Source organism: Oenanthe melanoleuca, chromosome 10 (genome assembly GCF_029582105.1).
Source record: "Oenanthe melanoleuca isolate GR-GAL-2019-014 chromosome 10, OMel1.0, whole genome shotgun sequence".
NCBI lineage: Eukaryota > Metazoa > Chordata > Aves > Passeriformes > Muscicapidae > Oenanthe > Oenanthe melanoleuca.
This window is the reverse complement of record NC_079344.1, coordinates 14,461,314-14,483,376: the sequence shown is the minus strand read 5'-3', so window position 1 is coordinate 14,483,376 and position 22,063 is coordinate 14,461,314. Positions and strand designations below refer to the sequence as shown.

Below are 22,063 nucleotides of genomic sequence, written 5' to 3'. Positions count from 1 at the left end.
TTACCTTGATTGGTTGGACTGGACAGGAAGCAACACAAAGCAAGTGAGAGATGGCAAAGATCAAGCAACTCCCTTGAACTATTTAGGTTTTAAGGGATTCTTTCTGCACTGTGAAAACTTGACTTCTGAGCAGTGAAACTTGGGATTTTCCCTTTGCATATGGTTAATTCAGCCTTCACATTTTGACAAGCTTTCTACAGGCTGTGGACAGCTCTATAGTTAAAGGATGGGCAGTATAATACACAGAGCATATTGTCAGTGGGAAGCTGGTGATATACTTGAAGGTTTTTCCAGCCAGTGCTGGAATCTCAGGGGCTCTCCCACCTTGGAGAACTCTCTCCACTAGCAGCCCAAGGACTGCTGGTAGGTACTTTGCACACAAAAAGGGATAGCCACTGTGTTCTGCCCTTCCAGTCCTGCCTCTTCCCCTTTGATCCACTGATCCACTTTTTATAAGAGTGGCCATGGTGGTGGTTTTAAGAGCATTTTCCATGTGGGGGATTCTCAAAGGATCAGAGTGACCAAGGTGGTCACCGTAATGTGTTTCTAAATGACTTTGCAGCTTTTGGAATCCACTGTCAAATCTTATCCAAAGCTGTTTCATTATGTGTTGTTATTAAATGTGCTGTTATTAAATACACTTTCCGTTTGGAAATGATTGGAAGGCTTGGGGAGACAGAAACGGGCTCTAATGTTTGTGTAGACAACATAACGTGCTTCCAAGGTATTTTTCCCCCATAAAGTAGCAAGAATGCACCAATTTTCATCTTGAAGCCAAGAAAAAAAAAAGTGTTTTATTCTCTTAGAGATATTCCTTTGTAAGAAGCCATTTCCTGGCCCAAATGTGATGGGGGCTTTAAGTCTCAAGGCCTGCACTGGGGGAAAACTCTGCTCTGTGGATGGGGTCATTAAAGAGGAGGGTGCAAGGGCCATTCCCAGGTCCTTCACTCACAGGGAATAGGCTGAAGATGAAAGGTAAAAACCAGCAAAGATATTGGGAGTTACATTTGTGGATTCAGTGGGTTCTTTCAGTGCCCTTCAGAGAGGGCCTCTCAAGTCAGAGGGTGCCAATGACCAAGTAAAGGTGTGAGGAAATGGCTTGTCTTAAACCCCAGTCTCAGATGAGGGGGGACTCAGCCTTCCCAAGCTTTGCTGGCTTCCACTGGTTTCCATTATCTGGGAAACTCCAGCGTAAACACAAAGCATGTGATTGCCAACTCCCCATTCTTTCCCTGCCCCCATTAGAGTCCTACAGACTCCTCGTGTAGCTCTGGGAATAAGTCTGGTTCAACACTCATTATGTTCCCTTTATTCATCTGTGTGCTCACATAGTGCTAATAACAATGCAGCACAATAAAAGATAGCACCAGAGCCTTAAATTAAACGCAGGCTTTCCAGTATCTCAGCAGGGTGGCAGGCAGGCGCTTATTTCCAGCTGCCTTTCAGCAACCCCATTAATAAATCATCCTGATTTTCCTGGAAGGAGAACTGCTGGGACATCCTTCTGTTCTGGGGGCAGAATCACGTTCAATATCCCAAAATTATTTGTTGGACATGGGCGTGAAGTTTAGGCTTGAGAATTGCAATTGCCAAAAACTTCATTATCTTCTTCCTACCTCTTTTAACTCCCACTTACACATCTATACAGGTTTTTTCCTGCTGTTCCCATGCACCAATGTATGTGCTGTGACAGTTAATGAGCAGAGTTTCCCTAGTATGTGTTTAGGATGATCAGCCTCTCTCAACATGTCTGTCCCTAATGATTTACCCAGACAAGCTCTGCATCAGCACACAGTGGAACACTGGCAATCTTTGATCCCTGAAATACATCTGGACTCAGGCAGTGGCCATGGTCTTCTGAAACAAGGGGAATGTTGGAATTCTGATCCAAATTGCATTGCTTACACGCAGACAGGCTCAGATAAACAGCCCAAGTTCTCTTAATACTTACTTACTTACCCTATTTTTCAAAATGTTTGTTGTTTTGATTGTTCCCTAAGATATCCCTCCAACTTTCCTCTGGCTTCATCATAGGAAGGCAAAGATGGGAGAGACCCAATAGCTTATTCAAATAAGTCTTACTAGTGACAGTCCTGCTGCTCATTTGCCAAGAAACTGTTTATCTGTGCAGAATAAATCTTAAACTCATTTTTAACTGTGCAATCTCTGCTAATAACTTGCATAATGACAATGCTTATTTCAGTAGAAATTTATGTTTTAAGAGCAAATTGCTGATAATTTTGAGGGTCTTAAATGGACAGAATACAATTTATATAGATCATTGACAGTGTTGTCAGCCTCAAGATCTACAAATGTGGAATGTTCACCATCATAACCTATGAATGCTTTATGAATAAGGAAGATTATGGTGATAAATCCTGATGGCTACAGGGAGAATATTGTGACTCTTCCCATGTGTGGAAGCAGAATTTTAGGTTTTTATTGGAAAAAAATTAGGTTTTTATAGAAAATGATGAAAACACCATTTATAATGAAGCTTTAGGTGAAACTGATAGATTTTATAGGTTTTTTTTCAATTGAATGTTGATTCTTAATACAGTGCAAGCATGTGGAAAATTTCATAATTGGCCAGATATGAAACTGACCTGCTCCTATTGAAGTACTCTTTCATTTCAGGTATCTTGAACCATCTGATTAATGAGGTCTTCTTCCAGGTATTTCAGAAGTTCAATGAAGAGTTCAATGTTTTCTCCCCATTAAGGTTTTCAGTCAGATGTCAATATTAGTCTTGACCTCACTGTTTAGAGATGCTCTAACCTTGCAGACAAAGTAATGGGTGTCTCTGGTTGTTATCATTAGAAAATTGGCTGTGATGGGATCATTGGCTCGGCTGCCAAAGAGGATCGCTGTGGGATCTGCAGTGGCGATGGGAAAACCTGCAAAGTGGTGAAAGGAGACTTCAACCACACCAAGGGCATGGGTGAGTAACACTCAGTGGGGTTCTTTACCTGCTGGAGGAGAGTTGGGGTAGCAGTAGCAGCTCTTCTTCTTGGAGAGCACTGGAGTCACCTAGAAAAAACAGCTCTAGGAGGCACCTGAGAAGCACAAAACAAACCCCAGCTCACTTCAAGTGTAATATCCCATCTGCTATTTACTCAGTCACCCAGATACCAGCCACTGCCTCTGCCTGAAATTCAGAATGAAGTTGTGTTTCTCATTTTGAGTCCTACTGGTGCTGATGATTTTAAATAGGAGACAAAATCACAGAATCTTTCCCAGTGGGAAGGAAGTTGGATTTCAGCAACATGTTTGAGGTCTCCAAATGATGCATGTTGCATGTTGTAGATGATTCATGTTATAATCAGAATATCTCAGCTCAAGGAAAGAGTACTGCACTCCCCTCTGAATATTTTTACTGATTCCCTGCCAGCAAAAATATCCAGTATAGAATATAGGAGCTTGGAACTAAGACTTTTCCCTTTCTTGTTAAACATTAATGTATGTACAGCTTGGTGTTTGAATAAGTCTTTGTTCCAGGGTTTCTGTACTACACTTCTGAGAACCGTGTTATCACACATCCTAATTAGCCAGAGTGGGGGAAAGCCATGTCCAGAACTTGGAAACTGCTCTAGGAGGAAACACTTGTCCAGAAGAAAAATTATTTCCTATTCAGTAAATATAGAACTGGCATTTTTGTTTGGAGAAATATATTCAACATGTGCTGCTCCAGGACTGAGTTCCACAAAGCACATGAAAATCCCCTTTAAGTACACACTTCAGTTTAGTGGCTAAAGCAGCACCAGTGCTTAGCAACTCCTTTTAGTCCACATCTCAGCTCTGAAGTCTGAGGCTCTGATTTTGTTCACTGACCTCTTCCTCTGCACCCTTCTCCTCCTCACCTGTGAGGCCAGCTTGGATCTGTCACCTCCTGTGAGATGCAGGTATGATTTCCCACCTGCACTACATCTTTCTGGAGCACATTTGTGTGCTTGGCCAAGCTGTTGAATGGTTTCCTGCATTAGTGCCTTTGACTCTTTTGTCCCAGTTATTTCCCACCCACTTTTGCATTTGCTGCAAGTGATGGGAAAAGTTCCTTATTTCCATTGAAAAAAGCCCAGCTATTCTCCATTTCTGTAGCAGGTTATACAACTTTCATAGATTTCTTACATGCTGCTGAAAAGTAGCTATCTTTTATCTTTTCCAAGGAATCTACAAAACATCTTGTGCAGATAAATACGAAATTTCTGGGTCACTGCCAGGAGGTTGCACCCGTTTCCAGCTACACAGACTGCTTGAGGTGGTGACTTTACAAGGCTGTAGGAGCAGAGCAGCTTCAGCCTTAACTGGCTGCCAGGACTCTGCAGGAGGTTTTCACCCCCAGTGCCCTGGAATCAGAAAGAATTGCTGATCACTCGTGGATGGTGTTCAAGCATTTGGATTCTCTGCTGATTGTCTCAGCTGCACAAACCTGTCAAAGTGATGCTTTGTCAATGCAATGTTTCCACTTTTAGCCATCTCACATAATTTACAAGATAATTATTTTTACCAGTGTAACATCATAGCTATTTATTAGATGTTTTGTTTTATATTTAATTTAATTTGGAAAGTTAATTACATTTTATGTATGCTCTCATCCATTTCTGCTCACATGCTGCTGTTTTGCAGAATCAGGTCTTCAGGTGAACCCACTGAATTTCATGCAGTAGGCAAAGCTCCAGTTCTGGGGTATCACGAGTGAATGTGGCATTACTCAAAGGCAAAAAAACCCCAACTTTTTAAAAAACATTAACAGTTAAGCAAAAGTGTGCAAAAATTTGATGTAAGTTGGGGCAAAGAAATATCCACAATATTCTGGTGGTAACAAGTTCAAGGTTTGGGTGTGTAAATGATTGCACAGTTCAGTGGCAAATCCCCATGACCTGGCTGTGTTCCAAGTCAAGGCCAAGACCCCGAGTCCAGAGTGCTGATTTATTATTTCAAAAGAGAATTAACTTCAAACATCAAGACATTGATTGTTTTGGAGTGGTAACTGTTTGGGGAATCACAGCTGCAGCCTTGGGCCTTGGCTCTGCCCGTGGGACTGCTCTGGTTGCAGGATTGGTCCCTCTGTGTCCTGTGCTTGTAGATAATATTGTGGAGCCCTGTGAACTGAACTAAACCCCTGCCAACTCCTTTCTGTTTCTTAGTAACCAATAGTCATTGTAAGAAGGTTTCCACATGTGTGATGGCAAAGGCAAAGGCTGTTCCCAAGTGTTTCTCGTGTAAGATACTTGAATGCTGTTTGCAGTGTCAGTGGGTGTTGGTGAAATCCTTTGGTGTTGGTTCTTTATCTTCTTTTTGTCGGATTAGATGGGGAAATTTGGTATCAAAAGCCATGGATAAACTTCAAGTCCTTTTACTGTTACACTTGCCTTGTCAAAGATACAAAGTACAGATCCTTTCCTTTTAGGGAACCTATCTGTGTGAAGCCAAATTTTCATGCACCAGCAAAAAGAGCCAGGTCTATTTCTTTTTTCCCCAACTGTACTGTCACAGAGGTTCTGCCACCCTGGGGAAAAAATGGTGGAACATCACAGTTCCTCATGGCCCAGCAGTTCAGCTCTTACCACCTGTGATCCAGGGTGATCCAACTGGAAATGGACTCCATTTTTCTGCGTGAGAGGAGGTCAAAGGTCTTTATGATGCTGACCATCACATACACTGGTGTGCAGCTGGCTGTCTTCAGCAGGCCAGCTGAATGCACTGTTTAGATTGAGGTTTCCTTTCGACTGGCAGCATGCATGTACCTATTTCTACAAAATATTTTTTCAAAACCAAACACAGAGTTATTCTGAAGTCCACCTCTGTCACCCTGCCACTGTACAAGGGACCTAGAAATGAAGGACAGCTCTTTGACTCCTGTCTGTTGGGGAGCTGATTTATCACTGACAGCTTCTCCAAGGCTGTGCCTATAATGCTCAGAGTCTCTCTTGACTTTTCTCAGCCACATCAAGATTTTCATTTTTGATCGTGGTTCAAAAAGAATTTATGGTTATAAATCAAAAAATGACCACAGATATTTGGATATTTTTAATGGCAAAATCTAATTAAAGGTGAGAGATGCCAATTGTTGTAACTGTCATTTTGGGAAAGGAAAAATACATCTTTACTAGGAATTTTTCTTTTTAAGATGGTGGAAAAGTAGGGGTTTTATTGCATATGCTGTTTGTCCAGCACTTATTAAAAGAAATTTGAACAGTAGTGCTGTTGTGCTGGCTGGGAGCATCTTTAGCCAACACAAAAATATCTTTTTTTATCAATAGGGTGTACATGTAAATACGAGAAAGTAGAACTCTACCTGATCTTTAACTCAGAGATCCTTTATAAGGGTTTCATCAGAACATGCAAGTTAGAAATCCCAGTAACCAACTTTGCAGTAATGGTAGGAGGCTTTGAAATTTATCCAAGGCTCTTCAAGAAATTATTTTCTTACAAATGAGCTATCCCATGGCTGGAAGTGGACAGGTGCCAATGCAGGATTTATTCTCAAGCTAAAAGCAAAGGAGAATCATCACAGCTATTCAGAAAATAGACACATAATTTGCACTCCACTGCAACAAGTTGCACTCAGCAAAGGCTACACGGTGGGAAGGAGAAGGAGTCTGAGACGCTCACCCTGAAATACCATGGAAGCCCTGCTGCACTTGGCTGGCAGGTAGGCAGGACAGCCTGATCTCCTTGGCTTCTACCCTGAGATGTTTGTTCAAAGCACTTTTGGGAGGTTTGATAATGGGCTGGGCACTGTTGACTTTCTCACACCTGATTTTGGTGTGTGCAGGGGTAAAGAAGGAAGGTGCAGTGCCCAGGGATTGGTACTTTCAGCCATGGGATCATTTTTCCTTCACCTCGGTGTCTGTCTTTCACTGCAGTGTGAACCAGAAGAGTTTTGCAGTAGATCAGTGGTATTCTGAAGTTCACACTAAACTTTCTGTTCTTTGTGGGAGTAATAACAATGGCTAACAATGGATTTTTCTGTGTGGGCTGCTTTCCTCTTGCAAATCTCTCCAGCATTTAAATGAAGATACAGTAGCCACTGTTCACATATTAATCTCCTTGATGACAAAGCCACCTCTTTGTTCTGGTGTCTCTCCTAATACAAGTTATACCATAAAATTTGTATCTAGGATTTGCTTCAATCACAGTCTTACATTCCTGAGACACTGATGTAATGCAGATTATCCAGAAAGATTGGTGTGTGCCAGAGTAACTGTTCCCAAGGTGGAGTATACTGCACACAGCACTATAAATTATCAAATAATGAAGTTCTCCTGTTGTATTTTCAAAGCTTCATCTTAACAGGCTGATTTATGGGCGAAATTACTAAAAATACTGCCTGATAGTTGCCAAATCTCATCAGTCTTTAACCAGTTCCTCATTTAAAGCAGAACTTTAAGCCCAACCTTGCAAACCCCGGCCTTGCAGACAATTATCCTAAGACCTAACAGAGCTTTGAGAGTCCTTGACTCTGGGCCAACTCTGAGACTTTTTTTGGTCATTCTAGCTGACACTTGATAATCTTTCTGGCAATCTGCAGTGACAGTTTGCTTAATAAAATGTGCCTGGAAAACACTGGAGGTGTTTCCTGGTGCAGTTATCTCAAAGATCAGGAATCTGTGACCAGAAGCCTCCCACCAGCTCTTGAGGACCAGAGTGGAGTGGTGGAGGCGATCCAAGTTTGTACCTGTGGCAAATCTGCATGGGTGATTTCCAGTCTGTTTGCAGCAGAATTCAACCACTAACTCACCCAGCATTGCTGGAGGTAACGAATGAGAGTGTCCAGATGCTCCTGGTGGGACATGCCCAAGGGTTCTCCTTCACCTCTGAGAAGAGAGGTCAGATCCAAACCCCTGCAAAGCATTTGGCAGTTCTCTAGCAGGAGAGTGAAGGTCAGCAGTCAGGTTTGTAGCACAGTGAGTTAACACTGTGTGTTTCTTCTTATTCAGGAGCTGTGAGTGCAACCTCTCAAAGCCATCAATCAGGATTAGAAATTACACAAGGAGAAAAAATCTGGTGTGAGACCAAACCAAACAAGTCTCCAGAACTAATACTCTATTAATAGCTCACACTTCACTATTTACTATTGTAAAAAGTAGCATAAAAATCACTTTTCCACGTGGTGTTTCTCTCATGGCACAGTGATGAAATGAGTGTATTTATGGCTTGAGCTGAGCCTCCAGCACAGCTCCAGAGTTTGCTCACCTCTGAAGCAGTGTGACACACTCCTGGCTGCTGCTGGGTCAGGGGACAGATCCAGAGTTCACTGAACTTAGTGACTCCTTCCACTAAATTCAGAGTAACTTTGTCTCCACCCCCTGCATGATTTAGCTCTGGGCATTTGTATCTGGTTTAAAAACTAAATAAGTAAATAGTCCCTGAATTACCTGAAACTTGGGCATGTTCCAAACTGGCTTCCTAACAGGGGTGTTCAGGGGTGTATCAGGAGCTGTTTCCCTATGATGCATTGTTGCTGGTCACACTTCTGCTGTGTGTTCATGTCTTCAGTGGTTGTTGGTTGGGTTTATATGCAGCTGCATGGGGTGCAGTGAGGATGTTTGATATCTGAAACACTCTGTATTGGTTGTGATTTGATATCTCAGCTGATGGAAAACCAACTCCTGGCAATGTCTAGGATAAAGCCCAGCATCTGTTTGCTCTGATTTTGTAACAGATTTCAGTATTGCCTTTGAAAAATTGACCCTGGAAGTAATTATTTTTCCTGGTGAAACCCAGGCTGAAACAGCAGCTGGGAGAGCCTCTGCTCTGGCTTCTGTGGACAGATAAGGTTGGAGCTCTGCGGAGCTCTGCTGCCTCTCTCTCTGGTTTTCCTGCAAGGGATGAGTGACCATTTCTGAGATATCCTGAGTAAGGGAGAAGTGAGGAGGAACAAGTGCAAAGAGAGTTAAGTTGAAGAGACAGATGAAAGTGTCATTCAGATACAAGTCAGGAAAAGGGGGAGCCTGTCTGGCCCAAGTCAACTGCCCACCCTCTGCATCTGATGAAACCCAAGAGCTCAAGCCTTACTCATGAAATGAATATTCAGGAAATGAATCTACCATCTGAGAGCCCAAATCTATCTCACTCCATCACTCCATGTCACAGTGGCAGGAGAATCACTTAGTCCTGAGGTGCAAGAGGCTGTCACCATACTCCTTTGAGTTCTCCCTGTATCAGCACAGCAAAAGCAGGGCTGTTCAGCTGCACTTTTATCCCTAAAATAGCTCCCTGAACACTGCTAGGTGCTAAAGGAATTACTGCTCCCTGTGCCAGCACTTCTCCAATCCATTGCTCTACACAGCCCACAATTCCCATAAAGGCATCACTGACACAGAACAGCTTCACAGAGCCCTTTAAAGCAAGAAAAGTGGATGAGGGAACATACAGGATAAGCTGCTTAACATCTAAAAGAAAGAGGACAGCAATAACCCTGAAAAGGTGCCAAGTGATACACTGCAAAGTAAACTGGGTGGCCAATTAGGAGGAATCAAGTCATGGTTGTGATGAGATTAGTGTCATCTACAGAAGCCTGATTTGAAGTCCAGTGAAGCCAGTGGAAAAACTCTGCCTGGCTCTTTGAAATGGGCCCTAGTGTTCCTCTGCTGTATTATTTAAAGGCACCACTTCTACCCCCTGGAGCAAGTCTGTAACTCTGCATGTCTCCTTAGTGGGGGAAGATAGGCTACATTTCCTTGTAGCTCCTGTTTATTCTTACTGTATTCTGTGAGTCAAAACTGGTCTTTGAAAAATTGTTTAGAGGTGACCAGCAATCCTGAAGAAACTTCCAGCTCTGTTAGCACATTAAGTCTGAGCTGTTGAATTCTCAGCAGCCCAGTGCAAGGAGATCACTATCTCCTCCAGAATTTTTGTACAGAGCTGAAATGTAAGTGAAAACAAGCTTTTCCCCTCATTTGTCCCACTAATTCCCTCTGTTCAGTTTTAGCATCATCAAAAAGTTTTGTGGAAGTGAATCCTTTCTGTCAGCACAGCCTAGACAGGGAGGATAAAGCGGGAGCATCTGCTGGAAACATGATTTCAAATGTCTGTTCTGTGCAGTGTTGCTCCTAACAGTCACACTTCACAGTGTCCTCATGCATCCCTGTCAGTACTGCAGGAAAACCAGGGTGATCCGAAGGGTGCAGATGTAATAAGAGCTAATTAACAGGCCTGAAGTCACAGCTGAGCAGCACACATGCATTTCTGCTGAAATGTTGGTCATGAACAGCAGTGAGAACTGGCTGCCAGCACAGGGATCTCATTTGGAGTGTTTCTCACTCAATCCCCAGCCTGGAGTTGAGTTTTTCACAGGGAGATACAGGGTGGCTGATCCTGGCTGGCCCTGCCCTGCTTTCATTCACCCCTTTTTTGTTGCTGTAGGTTACATCGAAGCTGCTGTGATCCCTGCAGGTGCCCGGCGGATCAGAGTGGTTGAGGATAAACCTGCTCACAGCTTTCTGGGTAAAAAGACAAAAGGGAAAAAATGTTTTTATTAAAATTCAGCTCTGTTTTCTTTTGAAAATGACCCTTCTCTTAGCGACCTATAGGGTTTGTTGCTGCCGGGGGCGGGAGTGGTGATTTGAGTCTTGCTGCAATCTCTGCTTTTGTGGTTTGGTTTCATGATGTTTATGATGTGATAGTATGTGACACTTACAGGCCCTGTGCAACCTGGAAGGACCAGAGAGTACTTTTATATACAGACACAAGAGTTCCTGAGCTGAACTTGGCAGTGGCTTGCACAGAGCTGCCAGGAGCACACAGCACTTCAGGAGGGAGTGGGGAAGAGAACAGTGTGTTTAAAGAAGGAAATGGCAGAGGTACTGATAGGAAGGCGCCCAGCTCAGTCTGAAGCAGAGGCAGGACAGGGCAGCTGATATCCCTGAGTAACCTGCTGTCATTTCCTACAGCAGCACATTTTCACTGGATGATGTACCCAGTACCTGATCCTGCACTCTGAGATGAGCTCAGCTGCAGCCTCTAGTGCACTTGCCTCTCTTTTATCAGGCAAAAAAATTTGTTTAATCCTCTTTTCATTTCTACTTCTACATTCCTTTAGAGGGGAACAGGCACCCTCTCCTCCTTTACCTATTGGAAAAAAAAAAGTTTGGACATAGCTGACGGGTAAGATTTGCACTGTTGTAGGGCAGAGTCTGTCAATGAATTTGTTGTTCAGTTACTCATTGCATAAATTAAAGGTCAGAATGGCATTTGTAAAGTGCAGGCAGTCAGTTACACTGAGGATCTGTCAGTCTGGTCTTCTGCCTCTTCTCTCCAAGGGTTTGGAGCACTTCCTTCTCTGTCATTACTGTGCAATAGATAAAGGGTTTCATCCCCATCTACTTCGAGGGGAAGTCCAGTTCACAGAACTGCTAATGCCCCATGGCCTTGAATTTACACAGGAAGCCTGTGGCAGAATAGAGGCTTCAAGGAAAATTGCCCAAGATCCAAAAATCCCCGACACATGAAAGGTCCCTGGCACAATCAGAGCTGCATGGCCATGGAATTGCTTCCAGAGAGGAAGGAACTCTGAAAGAATTGCAGAGCTTGTCACTCTCTGTTTTGTGGAGGACGAAACTGAGGTGTTGCAGCTTGCTCATGGCTATGCAGGGAGTCAGAGCAAAGCTCAGACTTTGGTTTCTGATTTCCACGTCTTTTACATATATTTCTTCATCTTCAGCCAAAAGGAGATGTTAATATCCAGCACTGGAATATAGGATGCAGCTGAAAACATTTGCTTAGTGGTTGAGTCAGGATTTCAGGTCTAGGTTTTCTGTCTTGAGATGTTGCCACAGCTGGCAGTATCACCAGAAAAGATGCTTTTTGTTCCCTTACTCCAGATTCAGGGGAAAAAACAGAGGTAAATTATGTCATTCAGCCCTTTGATCAAAACCATTGGCATTTGTGCCACTTCTTGGTAGGAAGGAATATCACCACTGCTCCTATTTCCATAATGCTTTAGCCAGCCTGCCAGAGGATCCCGCCTACACGTGAGATGTTTGACATAGCAAAGCCTGGTGGAACAATGGGAGCCAGTGTTTCTTTGGGTTTGCAAGTGGTCTGCCTTCTGGAAACCAGCCTTTTTGCTTGTCTTGGTGGGGTTTGCACTGGGTATTTGGGCTTTGGCAGATAGCAGAGCACTGAGAGTCTTACATGGAGTTGGAGACTGCCCTTCCTTGAGACAACATAACCTTTACTAAAGCAGATGGTTCCCCACCGGGTGGTGAAGATTAGGATTGTGTATTTTTGAGAGCAGGAGTTGGCCCTGTTTGCATCACATAAAGATAGATAAAAATCTGGCTCTTTTAAAGCTTTGAGTGCTTTCAGCTCTTTGGTTCATGGTCAGGAGCCAGAAGAACCTCTTTCAGCTATCCAGGTTTTTCTCTTTCAAGGAACACTCAACACAAAGAAAAGATGCCCAATGTCTTGCTAAACTGAGATGAAGAAGAGCAGCAGGGGGGGTTCTAGTAGGACAACAAAGATGACCAAGAAAAAAAAAACAACAATTACTCTTAAATTCAGATCTGAGTGTGGAAAGATTTTCTATTTCAATAGCACTGACAAAGCTGAGTCCAATCAGGTCCTATTTCTACTCAGAACCAGGTACAACATTTTGGAAACGAGCCCAGCATAATTTGGAATCATTATTCCATGTGCTGGGAGCAGTGCCTGAAGAATTTCCCTCCACCTACAGGCAACCCACGCTGGCTGCCTTGGCTGGCTGTAACTCTTAAAAACCTCCTTGAACAGGAAATGCCTGGGCAGTTTGTGTCCACAGGCTGGGAGGCAAGCTGAGGGACCCAAGGTGGAAATAAAGGTCTGACTAGGTGCCAGGTTTAGAAGTTGATTGTCAGTTCCTGCCTTCCAGCCAACAAGAAAAACAGAAGTTACAGGTTGTTGCTGGGGGTTCCTATTCCTCCTTCTCTTCTACTGGACAAGTTTGAGTTCTGTCACCACTGGGGCTGGGCAGAGCAGCCAATGGTTGTGTGTGACAAAAGCCATTGGAGTTCTCTGTGTCTGAGACATGGAAGGTGTTGTAGCTGCAGCAGTGATCTTGCTGCTGGGGCAATGGAGGCAAACAGCAGTGAAAACACTTTGGCCCAAATACTCTGCTGAGTCCCCAGTGCAATTCCTGCAATCCTCAAGGAGCACCTTTGGTAACAGGTCTGTTTCCAAACTCTCCATCTCCTCAGCCACCAAGGGAGCAGTGCCTGCCGCAATCAAAATCAAACCCTGCCCAGAAAAGATTTTCACAAAGATGAAGCATTGGTTTTCATCAGCAAATTATCTCCCTTTGATAGTGAGCTGGAAGCAAAGCAAGACTTCAGTCACTGAACCTCTTACACAGTTTTGAGCACATGCTGGGCTGTCTTTCTTAGTCTTGGAGATGGTTTTATCTCATCCCCAGATTTGATTAGTCATGTCCACAGCTCCTCAGGGCCAGTGTGGTGGCTGCTTTGATCTGCCTGGAAGCCACTAGGCCTTGGCAGAGGAAAGCAACCCTGCTTCAGAATTGTGTCTGGAGCTTGCAGAAGGTACTTTGTAGACTGAGGAACAAAGCAGAAAGAGAAGTGAGCCATAGGGAGAGACACATTGCTGCAGCATGCAAGTGCCAGGGCACCATCATACCCCTGGGCTGTGTGCCAGAGGAAACCTTCCTCAGAAAAAATATTATCCCACTACACTTCCCCTTCACTCTGATTTTGGAGCCTCTGATGGGATTGACTCTGAGAGCTGTCAGGAAGGTTGTGTGCAGCAGGACAGATATCCACCCTTTTCCAGGGATTCCCAGTGTGCAAGTCCTCACAAAGGCACTTGCAGATGCAGAGAACATTGTGACCTCCAGTTGCTCCAGATTCCCCCAGAGTTTAGATATTGCAAATTATAGACATATATATATATCCTAAGCACACCCAGGGGGGTTTGCTGGCTGTGGAGGCTTGATCCAAAGGGATGATAATAGGAGATTTCCTATTGACTTCCAAAGGCTTTAAACAGCTTCTCTTACCTTCTTGCAACACGCTCAGTTAAGTGAGAGCAAAGTTGTGTTCTTTATTGGAAGAGAATAAAAAATAAAATAGGCATGAGATGCTATAGGTTAAAAAAACATCTTGTTAAAGGCTTAGCCAAAAGACACAGTTAACCTTGAACTAAGGAAGCCCAGTAACACGTGGGATATTCTGTCTGTCTGCTGTCAGGGCAGATTTGATCACGGTGAATGGATCTCCACAAAGGGGCCTGGCACTTTCTGCTGCAACAGGGTTTGCCAGTTTTCTCTTCCCTCAGTGCATCACACCAACATCTGGATAACTCTGCTTCCGTTCTAACACAGAAAACACATCAAACCCTAAATCAGCTTCCGCTGATGAGTCAACAGTAATGTGATGCCCTTATGGCTGGAGTTGTCTTTGAGTGTTTGAAGGACAGCAGTGATCCTGGTGCAACAGTTATGCTGGAAGAAAGGATATACAGCTCCAAATGTCTTTTCTTCTCAGTATTCATCTTCCTTCTGCAGTTAGGCTTTCTATGTTGGCCTTACTGAGGCACAGAGGAGCAGGATGGGTGTGACCCTACAGCACCTGACCTTGTGCATTTATGTCCAGCACTTGGACTCTGAAAAGAGAGTGGCCAAGTTCACATTTTGCCCAGTGACCAGCCCCTGCTTTGTGACTTGACTTCTCTTTACAGCTGTGACAGCTGAATGTTAATTTGTTTGATGTTTGGTTATGGAGCCCACACAAACACAGCATCAGTTGTATTTTGCAAATCTTGCAAATCTTCCCATGTGTATCAACAAAGATTTGATTGATCTTTCTCTCAATGAGAGTTTAGGAAAACGTGGTCTGAAAATCTGGAAACTGAAAGAAAATTCTGCTTGGAAACTAAATTGAAGAGTTGACTTGTTGCATTTAAAAGGAGAGGTTAGAAATGAATGATCTATGAATTTTATGGTAATTCTTCAAAATACCTTAATCAACTGAAGTACAGAATATATCCAAGTTAGAAACATTACAATGGGCCATCTAAAAGTGGGGGTTTTTATTATTTCAAACTCAAATCCATTACAAGGTTTCTGTATCTTGTGCTTGAGGTAGCTTGAGACAAAGGCTCAGTAGTCTGTATTGTAATTACAAATTTGCTTGCATTTCATTCAGTGGTGTTTGATTCATTCCAGCTTTAAAAGATTCCAGTAAGAGATCCATTAACAGCGACTGGAAAATTGAGCTTCCTGGTGAGTTTCAGATCGCAGGCACCACTGTCCGGTACGTGCGAAGGGGGCTGTGGGAGAAAATCTCTGCCAAAGGACCAACTAAAATACCACTGCACTTGATGGTAACTTTATATCCTTTGTTTGTGTTTCTTAAGTGATGCAACAGAAAGGGTTTATATCCTAGCTGAAAGTTAAAATTTGATTGTTTGCTTCCTCACCACAGTGTTCTTTTGCAGCATTGCAGGGGCTGGAGAAGCCCAGCTCCTCACTCAAAAAGTGATGCTGAGAGAACAGGCAGTGTCCCATTCAGCTCATGTCCAGTGCAGGATATCCCTGTAATGTGTCACAGACAGGTCCATTCTAGAGGATGTAGGTTCCCAAGGACTGTCTTATTTCTTGGACATACCTGATCACACACATAAAAGCATATTTGATGAAATGTCTTTCCATCTTATGCCAGAATGTATTCTGTGTTTAAGTGCTCTGTTCTCTAACAGAAGAGGTGTAGATCTAGCATGCATAGATGATATATATGAATTTGAATCTAAGTAATTACTTAATTACACACAGAAATGTTATTTCTTTTTTCTATATTGCTTTTTCAATTGTATGTAGTTTAAGGTATTTTTTGACATTTTTTCCTAATGTTCAGCATAGACCTTCTGTTAACCCAGCTTGGTATTTTATGAGCAGCCCTGTGGCTGAACATGAATGAGAAGTCCACAGGAATGAGAAGAGCAGGACTGTGGTCCCAGAGATGTCACTGGTGGATGACATGGTGACCCATGGGCCAGTCCCTTAATGTTGGTGTAACCTTAACATTTGTATCTGTGAGACAGCTGTAATAATGTCTGTCTTGTATATCTGTTCCTGTTTAAAAATCTGCAGAAAGCTTTATGGGTTCTGTAGCAAGGTTTGCATAGAAAGTATATTAGTTTTTTCATTGTTTCCGGTAACTTTTTTATTCTATTCCGTTTTTTTCTGTGCTGTTTCTTCTCCTTGTGACTTTTTGCCATGTTTGTTCTCTGAAGTCTATCTGTAAGCACTGCTAAAAATCAGCATTCTCTCCCTTTTCTCACCTGATTTTTTTGGCTTGCTAGTGTAATACTTCATTGTGCAATACTTCTGACCCAGTTTGAAAAGCTCCAAAGATGCCTGAACTTTTCACGCACACAAAAAGCTGACAGTAAAACTCCACTTTGTCAGTACCTTCTTGGTGTCAAAATCTGCTGCACAGGAACATGAGGGGTTTTGTCTTCGCTTTCTCAGACAGATGAATGAGTTTGCAGGCTCACAGACCAGTGTAATGCTGGATTCAAAGAGGTTACAGATGGAATAGTCAGGGGTGCAGGGTTGGGCACACCAGCACCTTACTGGCTCACCCTGTAATCCAGGGTGTGCCCACTCAAAGGAGGTGTATTACAGGCACTTCTTCACCATCAGAAACATCAGCTTCTGCTTGACTTTGGCCTTAACATGAGCCTTCCTTCCTGAAACCAGGACTCTGGCAAAGTATCTTGTACTGCCAAGGTCTTCCCACCCTCATGTGAGAAACAGGAGTTGCACAGGTACCATTTGGGAAGATGCTGTACAGGATTCCTTTGGCAGCACTTGGAACCTTCTGGGGCATTCCTTGGTTGAGGTCCACTGCAGTAAAATCTGATTACTGGCATTTTGTGAGCCTCAGCATCAGCAGACCTTTGGTTTTAAAGAAATGCTCAGTTCCCCTTCATTAAGGAGTAAATAGCTAATATAGGAAAGGAGTGATTTTGAGCTTCTCCACGAGTGTCCTGTCCAGATAGAGACAGGCCCTTTCAGCAGACATAAGCAGAGGAAGTGTTTCTTCTTCACCTTCCTTCAAAGAAATGATTAAAAATGAGGAATGTAAAAATTACCAGACCATTAAAAAACATGTGGTTTTAAATCATTGCCAGTGGTAAACAAAGCACACATGAAGTCTTTGTTTCAAATCAGATACAAATCTTTTCCTTTATACAGGGTGGTGTGTTTCATTCTTTCGACACAAGAAAGGCAGGATGGTTACCAGTTCCCTCTAAATAGAAAACTGTTGTTCTAACAGTGGTGGAATACACTGGACTGACAAAGAGCCAGAAGCTTCAGTCAATCCATTGTGACCTGCATTTGAAACCGATTATACACACGTCCACACACCCTCCAATTATATATGGCTACAAAATTGCATGAAATTGGTTTCATATGGGCCTTTAGATTCACTAGTCTTGCACCCATATTGAGATAATAAGGATTTCTTTTTAGGAGCTGGTTTTTAATACTTGAGGCATTTCTCCAAGTGCATTGCTGTGCCTGTATTTCTTGGAGAAACTGATGTTTGTGTAAGTAGGCCTGTGCTAGTCCTCCTTGTACAACAGAGGACAAGCAAACACTCCCAGAGCAGAATGGGGCTTTAGACAAGGCTGTCTGATCAGTTCTGTAGAACAGTTCATATCTCCTGCACTTCAAGAAAGCCAGAGCAGGGCCCCAGCTCTCTGCCTCTGACTGCCTGGTGTTTGAATTGTGTTAAAAAACCCAACATTCATCTTTGAAATTGTAATATTGGCTAGCTGGTTTCAACCCGGTGTTCAGTCCTGCTAGTGAGGCTCCCTCTGTAGCTGAAGGAAAATCCTGTCTTTGTTCCTCACATCCTCTGGAAGAGGCTCATCTGCCCAGGGTTCTGCCCTGTGCAGAGCAACTCATGGGTGCTGAGTTTGTGGAGCCCCCCCAGTGTTCAAGCACAGGCTGCCAGGACCCCTTCCTTCAGCACATTTGTTTGGTTAAACGAGCTCCTGACAGATTTAGTGAGATTATTGGTTAAGTAGGAATGATTTGTGCAAATCTGAAGGGGAAACAATTATTGTTAGGAGAAAATAGCATTTTCAAATTTGTGTTTTTTCAAATGGGCAGCTACTTGCTCCACTTACGAGAGCCCTGCTTAAAATACCTTATTTGATAAGGCATTGTTCCTGTTTCAATGGGTGACAAAAGCCAGCACAATTCACCTGTTTAATGCTGCTCAGATCATGGGATAATAAGTCTAAGTAGGTTTAAAGCCACAGCATGAATATTACAGTAGTACTTCTATGGCATTTGTTAAAACTGTGGTAACTTAGATTCCATGGAACCCATCGTCCATGGGATATCTTCCAATCAGTTCTGACTCGAGCCAGGGAAATAGAGAGCCAAATGAAGTCCAACATGTAAATCAGAACAGGACCAGTACTCTCATCTGCCTATGGTGAAAACATAAACATTTTTCTCTGTTCCTTTGTTAACAGTCAGAGAATTTTGGAGTAATAACACTGGAGACATCACAAGTGGTTCCATAGGAAACAGCCTGCTGTTGGAAGAAGGTTTCACCTTCCTCTAGCAATATGCAGGGATGAAAATATATGTTTCCAGCAGCTGTATGATATGGCTTTTGCTTGTCATCCACAGGTTTCTGAGACATAAAACACTGCTGCTACAGCCTGTCAGCAGGAATAGTCATGCTTGCCTTGAGTGCCACATTCACCAGGAGACAAGGGACTTTTTGTGCAGTAGTTGTTTTTGCCCTGAGAAGCATCACCTTGTTCTTTCAGATCTTTGACTCTAGATGCTCTTCAAAATAGTTGTTATATGAAAAGTGCTGATTTAATGCTTCCTGTTGTCTTTCTCTTTGAATAGCCAATGTCCTGCTGATCACTTGTGAGGCTGAAACTTATGCCTTGAATTCCAGGTTTAGACATCCCTGTGATTGTTTTACACATTCACACACATTCACAAACTATCAGCAGTTCTTGCTCCTGCAGTTGCCCTGTTTTACCAGTACTGCTGTAACTTAAGTTTTCTAGATAAAGATTTGGTTGCCTTTTACAAGGTATTTATATTTAGGAATTTCTTCCTGAGCCAGCATTTCCAGCAGTGCTATCTCACAGCCTGTTGGCTCTCACAGTAGTGTGTTGCAACAGCCTCTCTTTTCCTGCTGAACCAGGTGCTGTTATTCCATGACCAGAATTATGGAATTCATTATGAATACACCATCCCTGTAAACTATACTGCTGAAAACAGAAGTGAGCCAGAAAAGCAACAGGATTCCTTGTACATCTGGACACACAGTGGATGGGAAGGATGCAGTGTGCAGTGTGGAGGAGGTAGGGACACTTGGTGTGAATCCCTGTGTGCTGTTTGCAGGCTCCAGCCACAGGAGAGGTGGAAATTGGCCATGAAAATGAACTTCACCATAATGAATTCAAGGAAAGCTCATTCTCACCATCTCTCCCAGCTCTGATCCCGTCCCCACAGTTAATTTCCAGCCAGCCTTTTGGCAGGGACACTGCTCTGTCACCGCAGGCTGGAGCTGCACCTGGATTGCTGCTGCAGGAGGCTCCAGGCGCTGTGTGCAGCCTGTGCCTCCACCCCATCACATTCCTGGAGCAGCATCTCCGCAGGTGTCCGGGCACGCTCAGGGAAGGCACCTCCCTCCCTCCCTCCCTCCCTCTCTCCGCGGGGATGGAGCAGGGCAGTGCTGCTCTCACAGCTCCTGCAGATTTGCATCAGACCATGCTGGGAGTCCAGGAGCACACGGCAAAGCTCCCTGCCCAGAGGATCCTTGGATGTGCCCAGACGGATCTGCTGCAGCCCTGGGGGGAGTTGGGGCTGTGAAACCAGAGACTGGTTTGTCAGACACTGTCCAGTGCATTTTCAGAGCTGGAAGAAGTAGGTTGTTCCCTGAGGAAAACAGATCGTTTCCAAGCATTCTGGGCAGCTTGTCTTCACCAGGAGACTCAGTTATTTATGATGTGACATGACAGAAGGAAAGAGCTCATCTTCACATTTGCAGGCTCACTACCCTCACTGAAATTACTGATACTTTTCTGTAAATAATACAGACTTTAGAATAGAACTTTTACTCGTTCGTTAAAATAATAATTTTTAAGCCATTAAACCCTTACATGACTGAAAAGGAAATTTATTTGTGGCCCTTCTGATTTTTGTTGCAAGCCTTCTACAAATTTGAATCAAATCAGTGTATGCCAGCATGGCTCCCACCAGCTTAATAATTGGTCTTTTATTTTAGTTGTCCAAGGCTTTTGCTATTTATCCAAGCTCAGAAGGGCCTTTTTCCTTTCCATACAGATGTTTGCATATTTTTTATTAACAGAACATGAGTTTTTTTATTATCAGCTGCAGATGGTGAATAAACTCAAACTGATGCATACTCAGGGTTAGAAAGCAAACCTTGAGAAACCAAAATAATTAGCAGTAAGGCAAGTCACACAGTGAAGGAGTGGCACTTTCCTTGTCACATCTGGTCACTGTCATGCTCCCTGTGGCACAGCTTTCCTGATGCCACTCGGTGGAAGCTGAACCCTGAGGGCCACACTGGATGAAAAACTCCTGATGCACAGTTTATGTGAGAAATGCTGACTCCTCCTGAGATGCTTCTTTACACAAGGATTTTAAAGCAATATATCTGGAGGAGCAGAAGATGAGAAATCATTTATTTTGGTGGTTTTATTTTCTCTCTGAAATACGAACAAGCCCAGTCAATGACTCTTGAACCTCGGCCACTCCTTTTCATCCTGACTTCCTGTCTGGGCAGCAGCAGGAGCAGCTGTCCTGTCATTATATGTCACATTATCGGGGGTGGGAGGTCGTGTAACTTCAGCACATCTGCCCGAGGTGATGACAGGGCACAGCTACTTGTGGAGGAGGAACTAGAAATGAAAACAAATTGTTTTAAAGCTCCTTTCCACGTTAAACACTAGAAGGAGAAAGCCCAATTTGCTGCTCCTGCGAAACAGTGAATTGCATGATTACTGGGGACAGATTTGTAGCTTTTCTGAAAAAAACAACCCAAAACATGCCAGTCCAAAGGTGAGGCAGAAGCGGAGAATAAGATGTTTTGCAGAGGTGGTAGAGTACATCTGGTAGAGGGAGCAGGGAACTCCAAGCTTTTCAGTTTTGGTTGAACAAAACATGGTTTTGTTCAGTTCTTTTTGACTTGGCTTTCAGGTGAGAGGAAAACCATCGTGTCCTGCACTCGGATCATTAACAAGACAATGACACTGGTGAATGACAGTGACTGCCAGCGAGTGACCCGCCCCGAGCCCCAGGTCAGGAAATGTAACACACACCCCTGCCAGTCACGGTAAGGAGTTCAAAAACACGAAAAACCAATATCCTTTTCCTTCAGAAACTGCCCCTTTCCAAAGCCTCCATCTGGTGAACACAGTGAAAATGTCTCCAAGTGTTGGGACACATTGTTAGCACAGTAAGCAGCTGTAATATTCATTTCCTTTTGTTGAGCAGGTCAGATTTTCATTACCTCAGACAAAGCCCATTTAATTTGTGGTCAGCAAGGCCAGATTCCATGCAGGCAGCCTTCATGCATTGTTTGGGGATGGTTTTCTTTTCCCCTTGGTTGCCTCCTGGGAGTCAGAACAACTTACAGTATAAAGTTAGACGAGAGTACAGTGACTGCATATCTAACCTTTCTTTTTTTGAATCAGCACAGAATGAGGTCTGATTAACTGTCAAACAGTACTACAGAAACCCTGAAATCAAGAAATTAAATTATGGTGAAACACATTTTAGAAGCTTTCCTCAGTAAGGGTGCTTTTCTCCTCATTACTTATTAGAGGTGTCTGAAAATAAAAAAATACTTTTTTTAATTTGGCAAGCACTTTTAGCTGAATTAATTTTGATCTGTATTATATTTAAAAATGCACTTCTGGCCAGAATAGCAAAAGGCAGGAAGGTAAATTAATTTGTTTAGATTCTTTGCTGACAAAAAAGTTTGCTTTTGTTCTGCAGTGATGTTTAGCATTGTAGTGTAGAAACTCCAGTTTTGATAGTAGTTAAAAT

General features: G+C 43.2%; 1 protein-coding gene across 1 annotated transcript in view; it reads left to right on the top strand.

Annotated features, from left to right (window-relative positions):
• Positions 1-22,063, top strand: part of ADAMTS17 (ADAM metallopeptidase with thrombospondin type 1 motif 17) — a 155,731-nt gene that overhangs the window by 99,625 nt on the left and 34,043 nt on the right. The window contains exons 15-19 of the mRNA XM_056500189.1: positions 2,821-2,941; positions 10,372-10,452; positions 15,164-15,321; positions 19,188-19,347; positions 21,212-21,347. Coding sequence (XP_056356164.1) covers positions 2,821-2,941; positions 10,372-10,452; positions 15,164-15,321; positions 19,188-19,347; positions 21,212-21,347 — 656 coding nt within the window. The remainder of the gene's footprint in view (positions 1-2,820; positions 2,942-10,371; positions 10,453-15,163; positions 15,322-19,187; positions 19,348-21,211; positions 21,348-22,063) is intronic.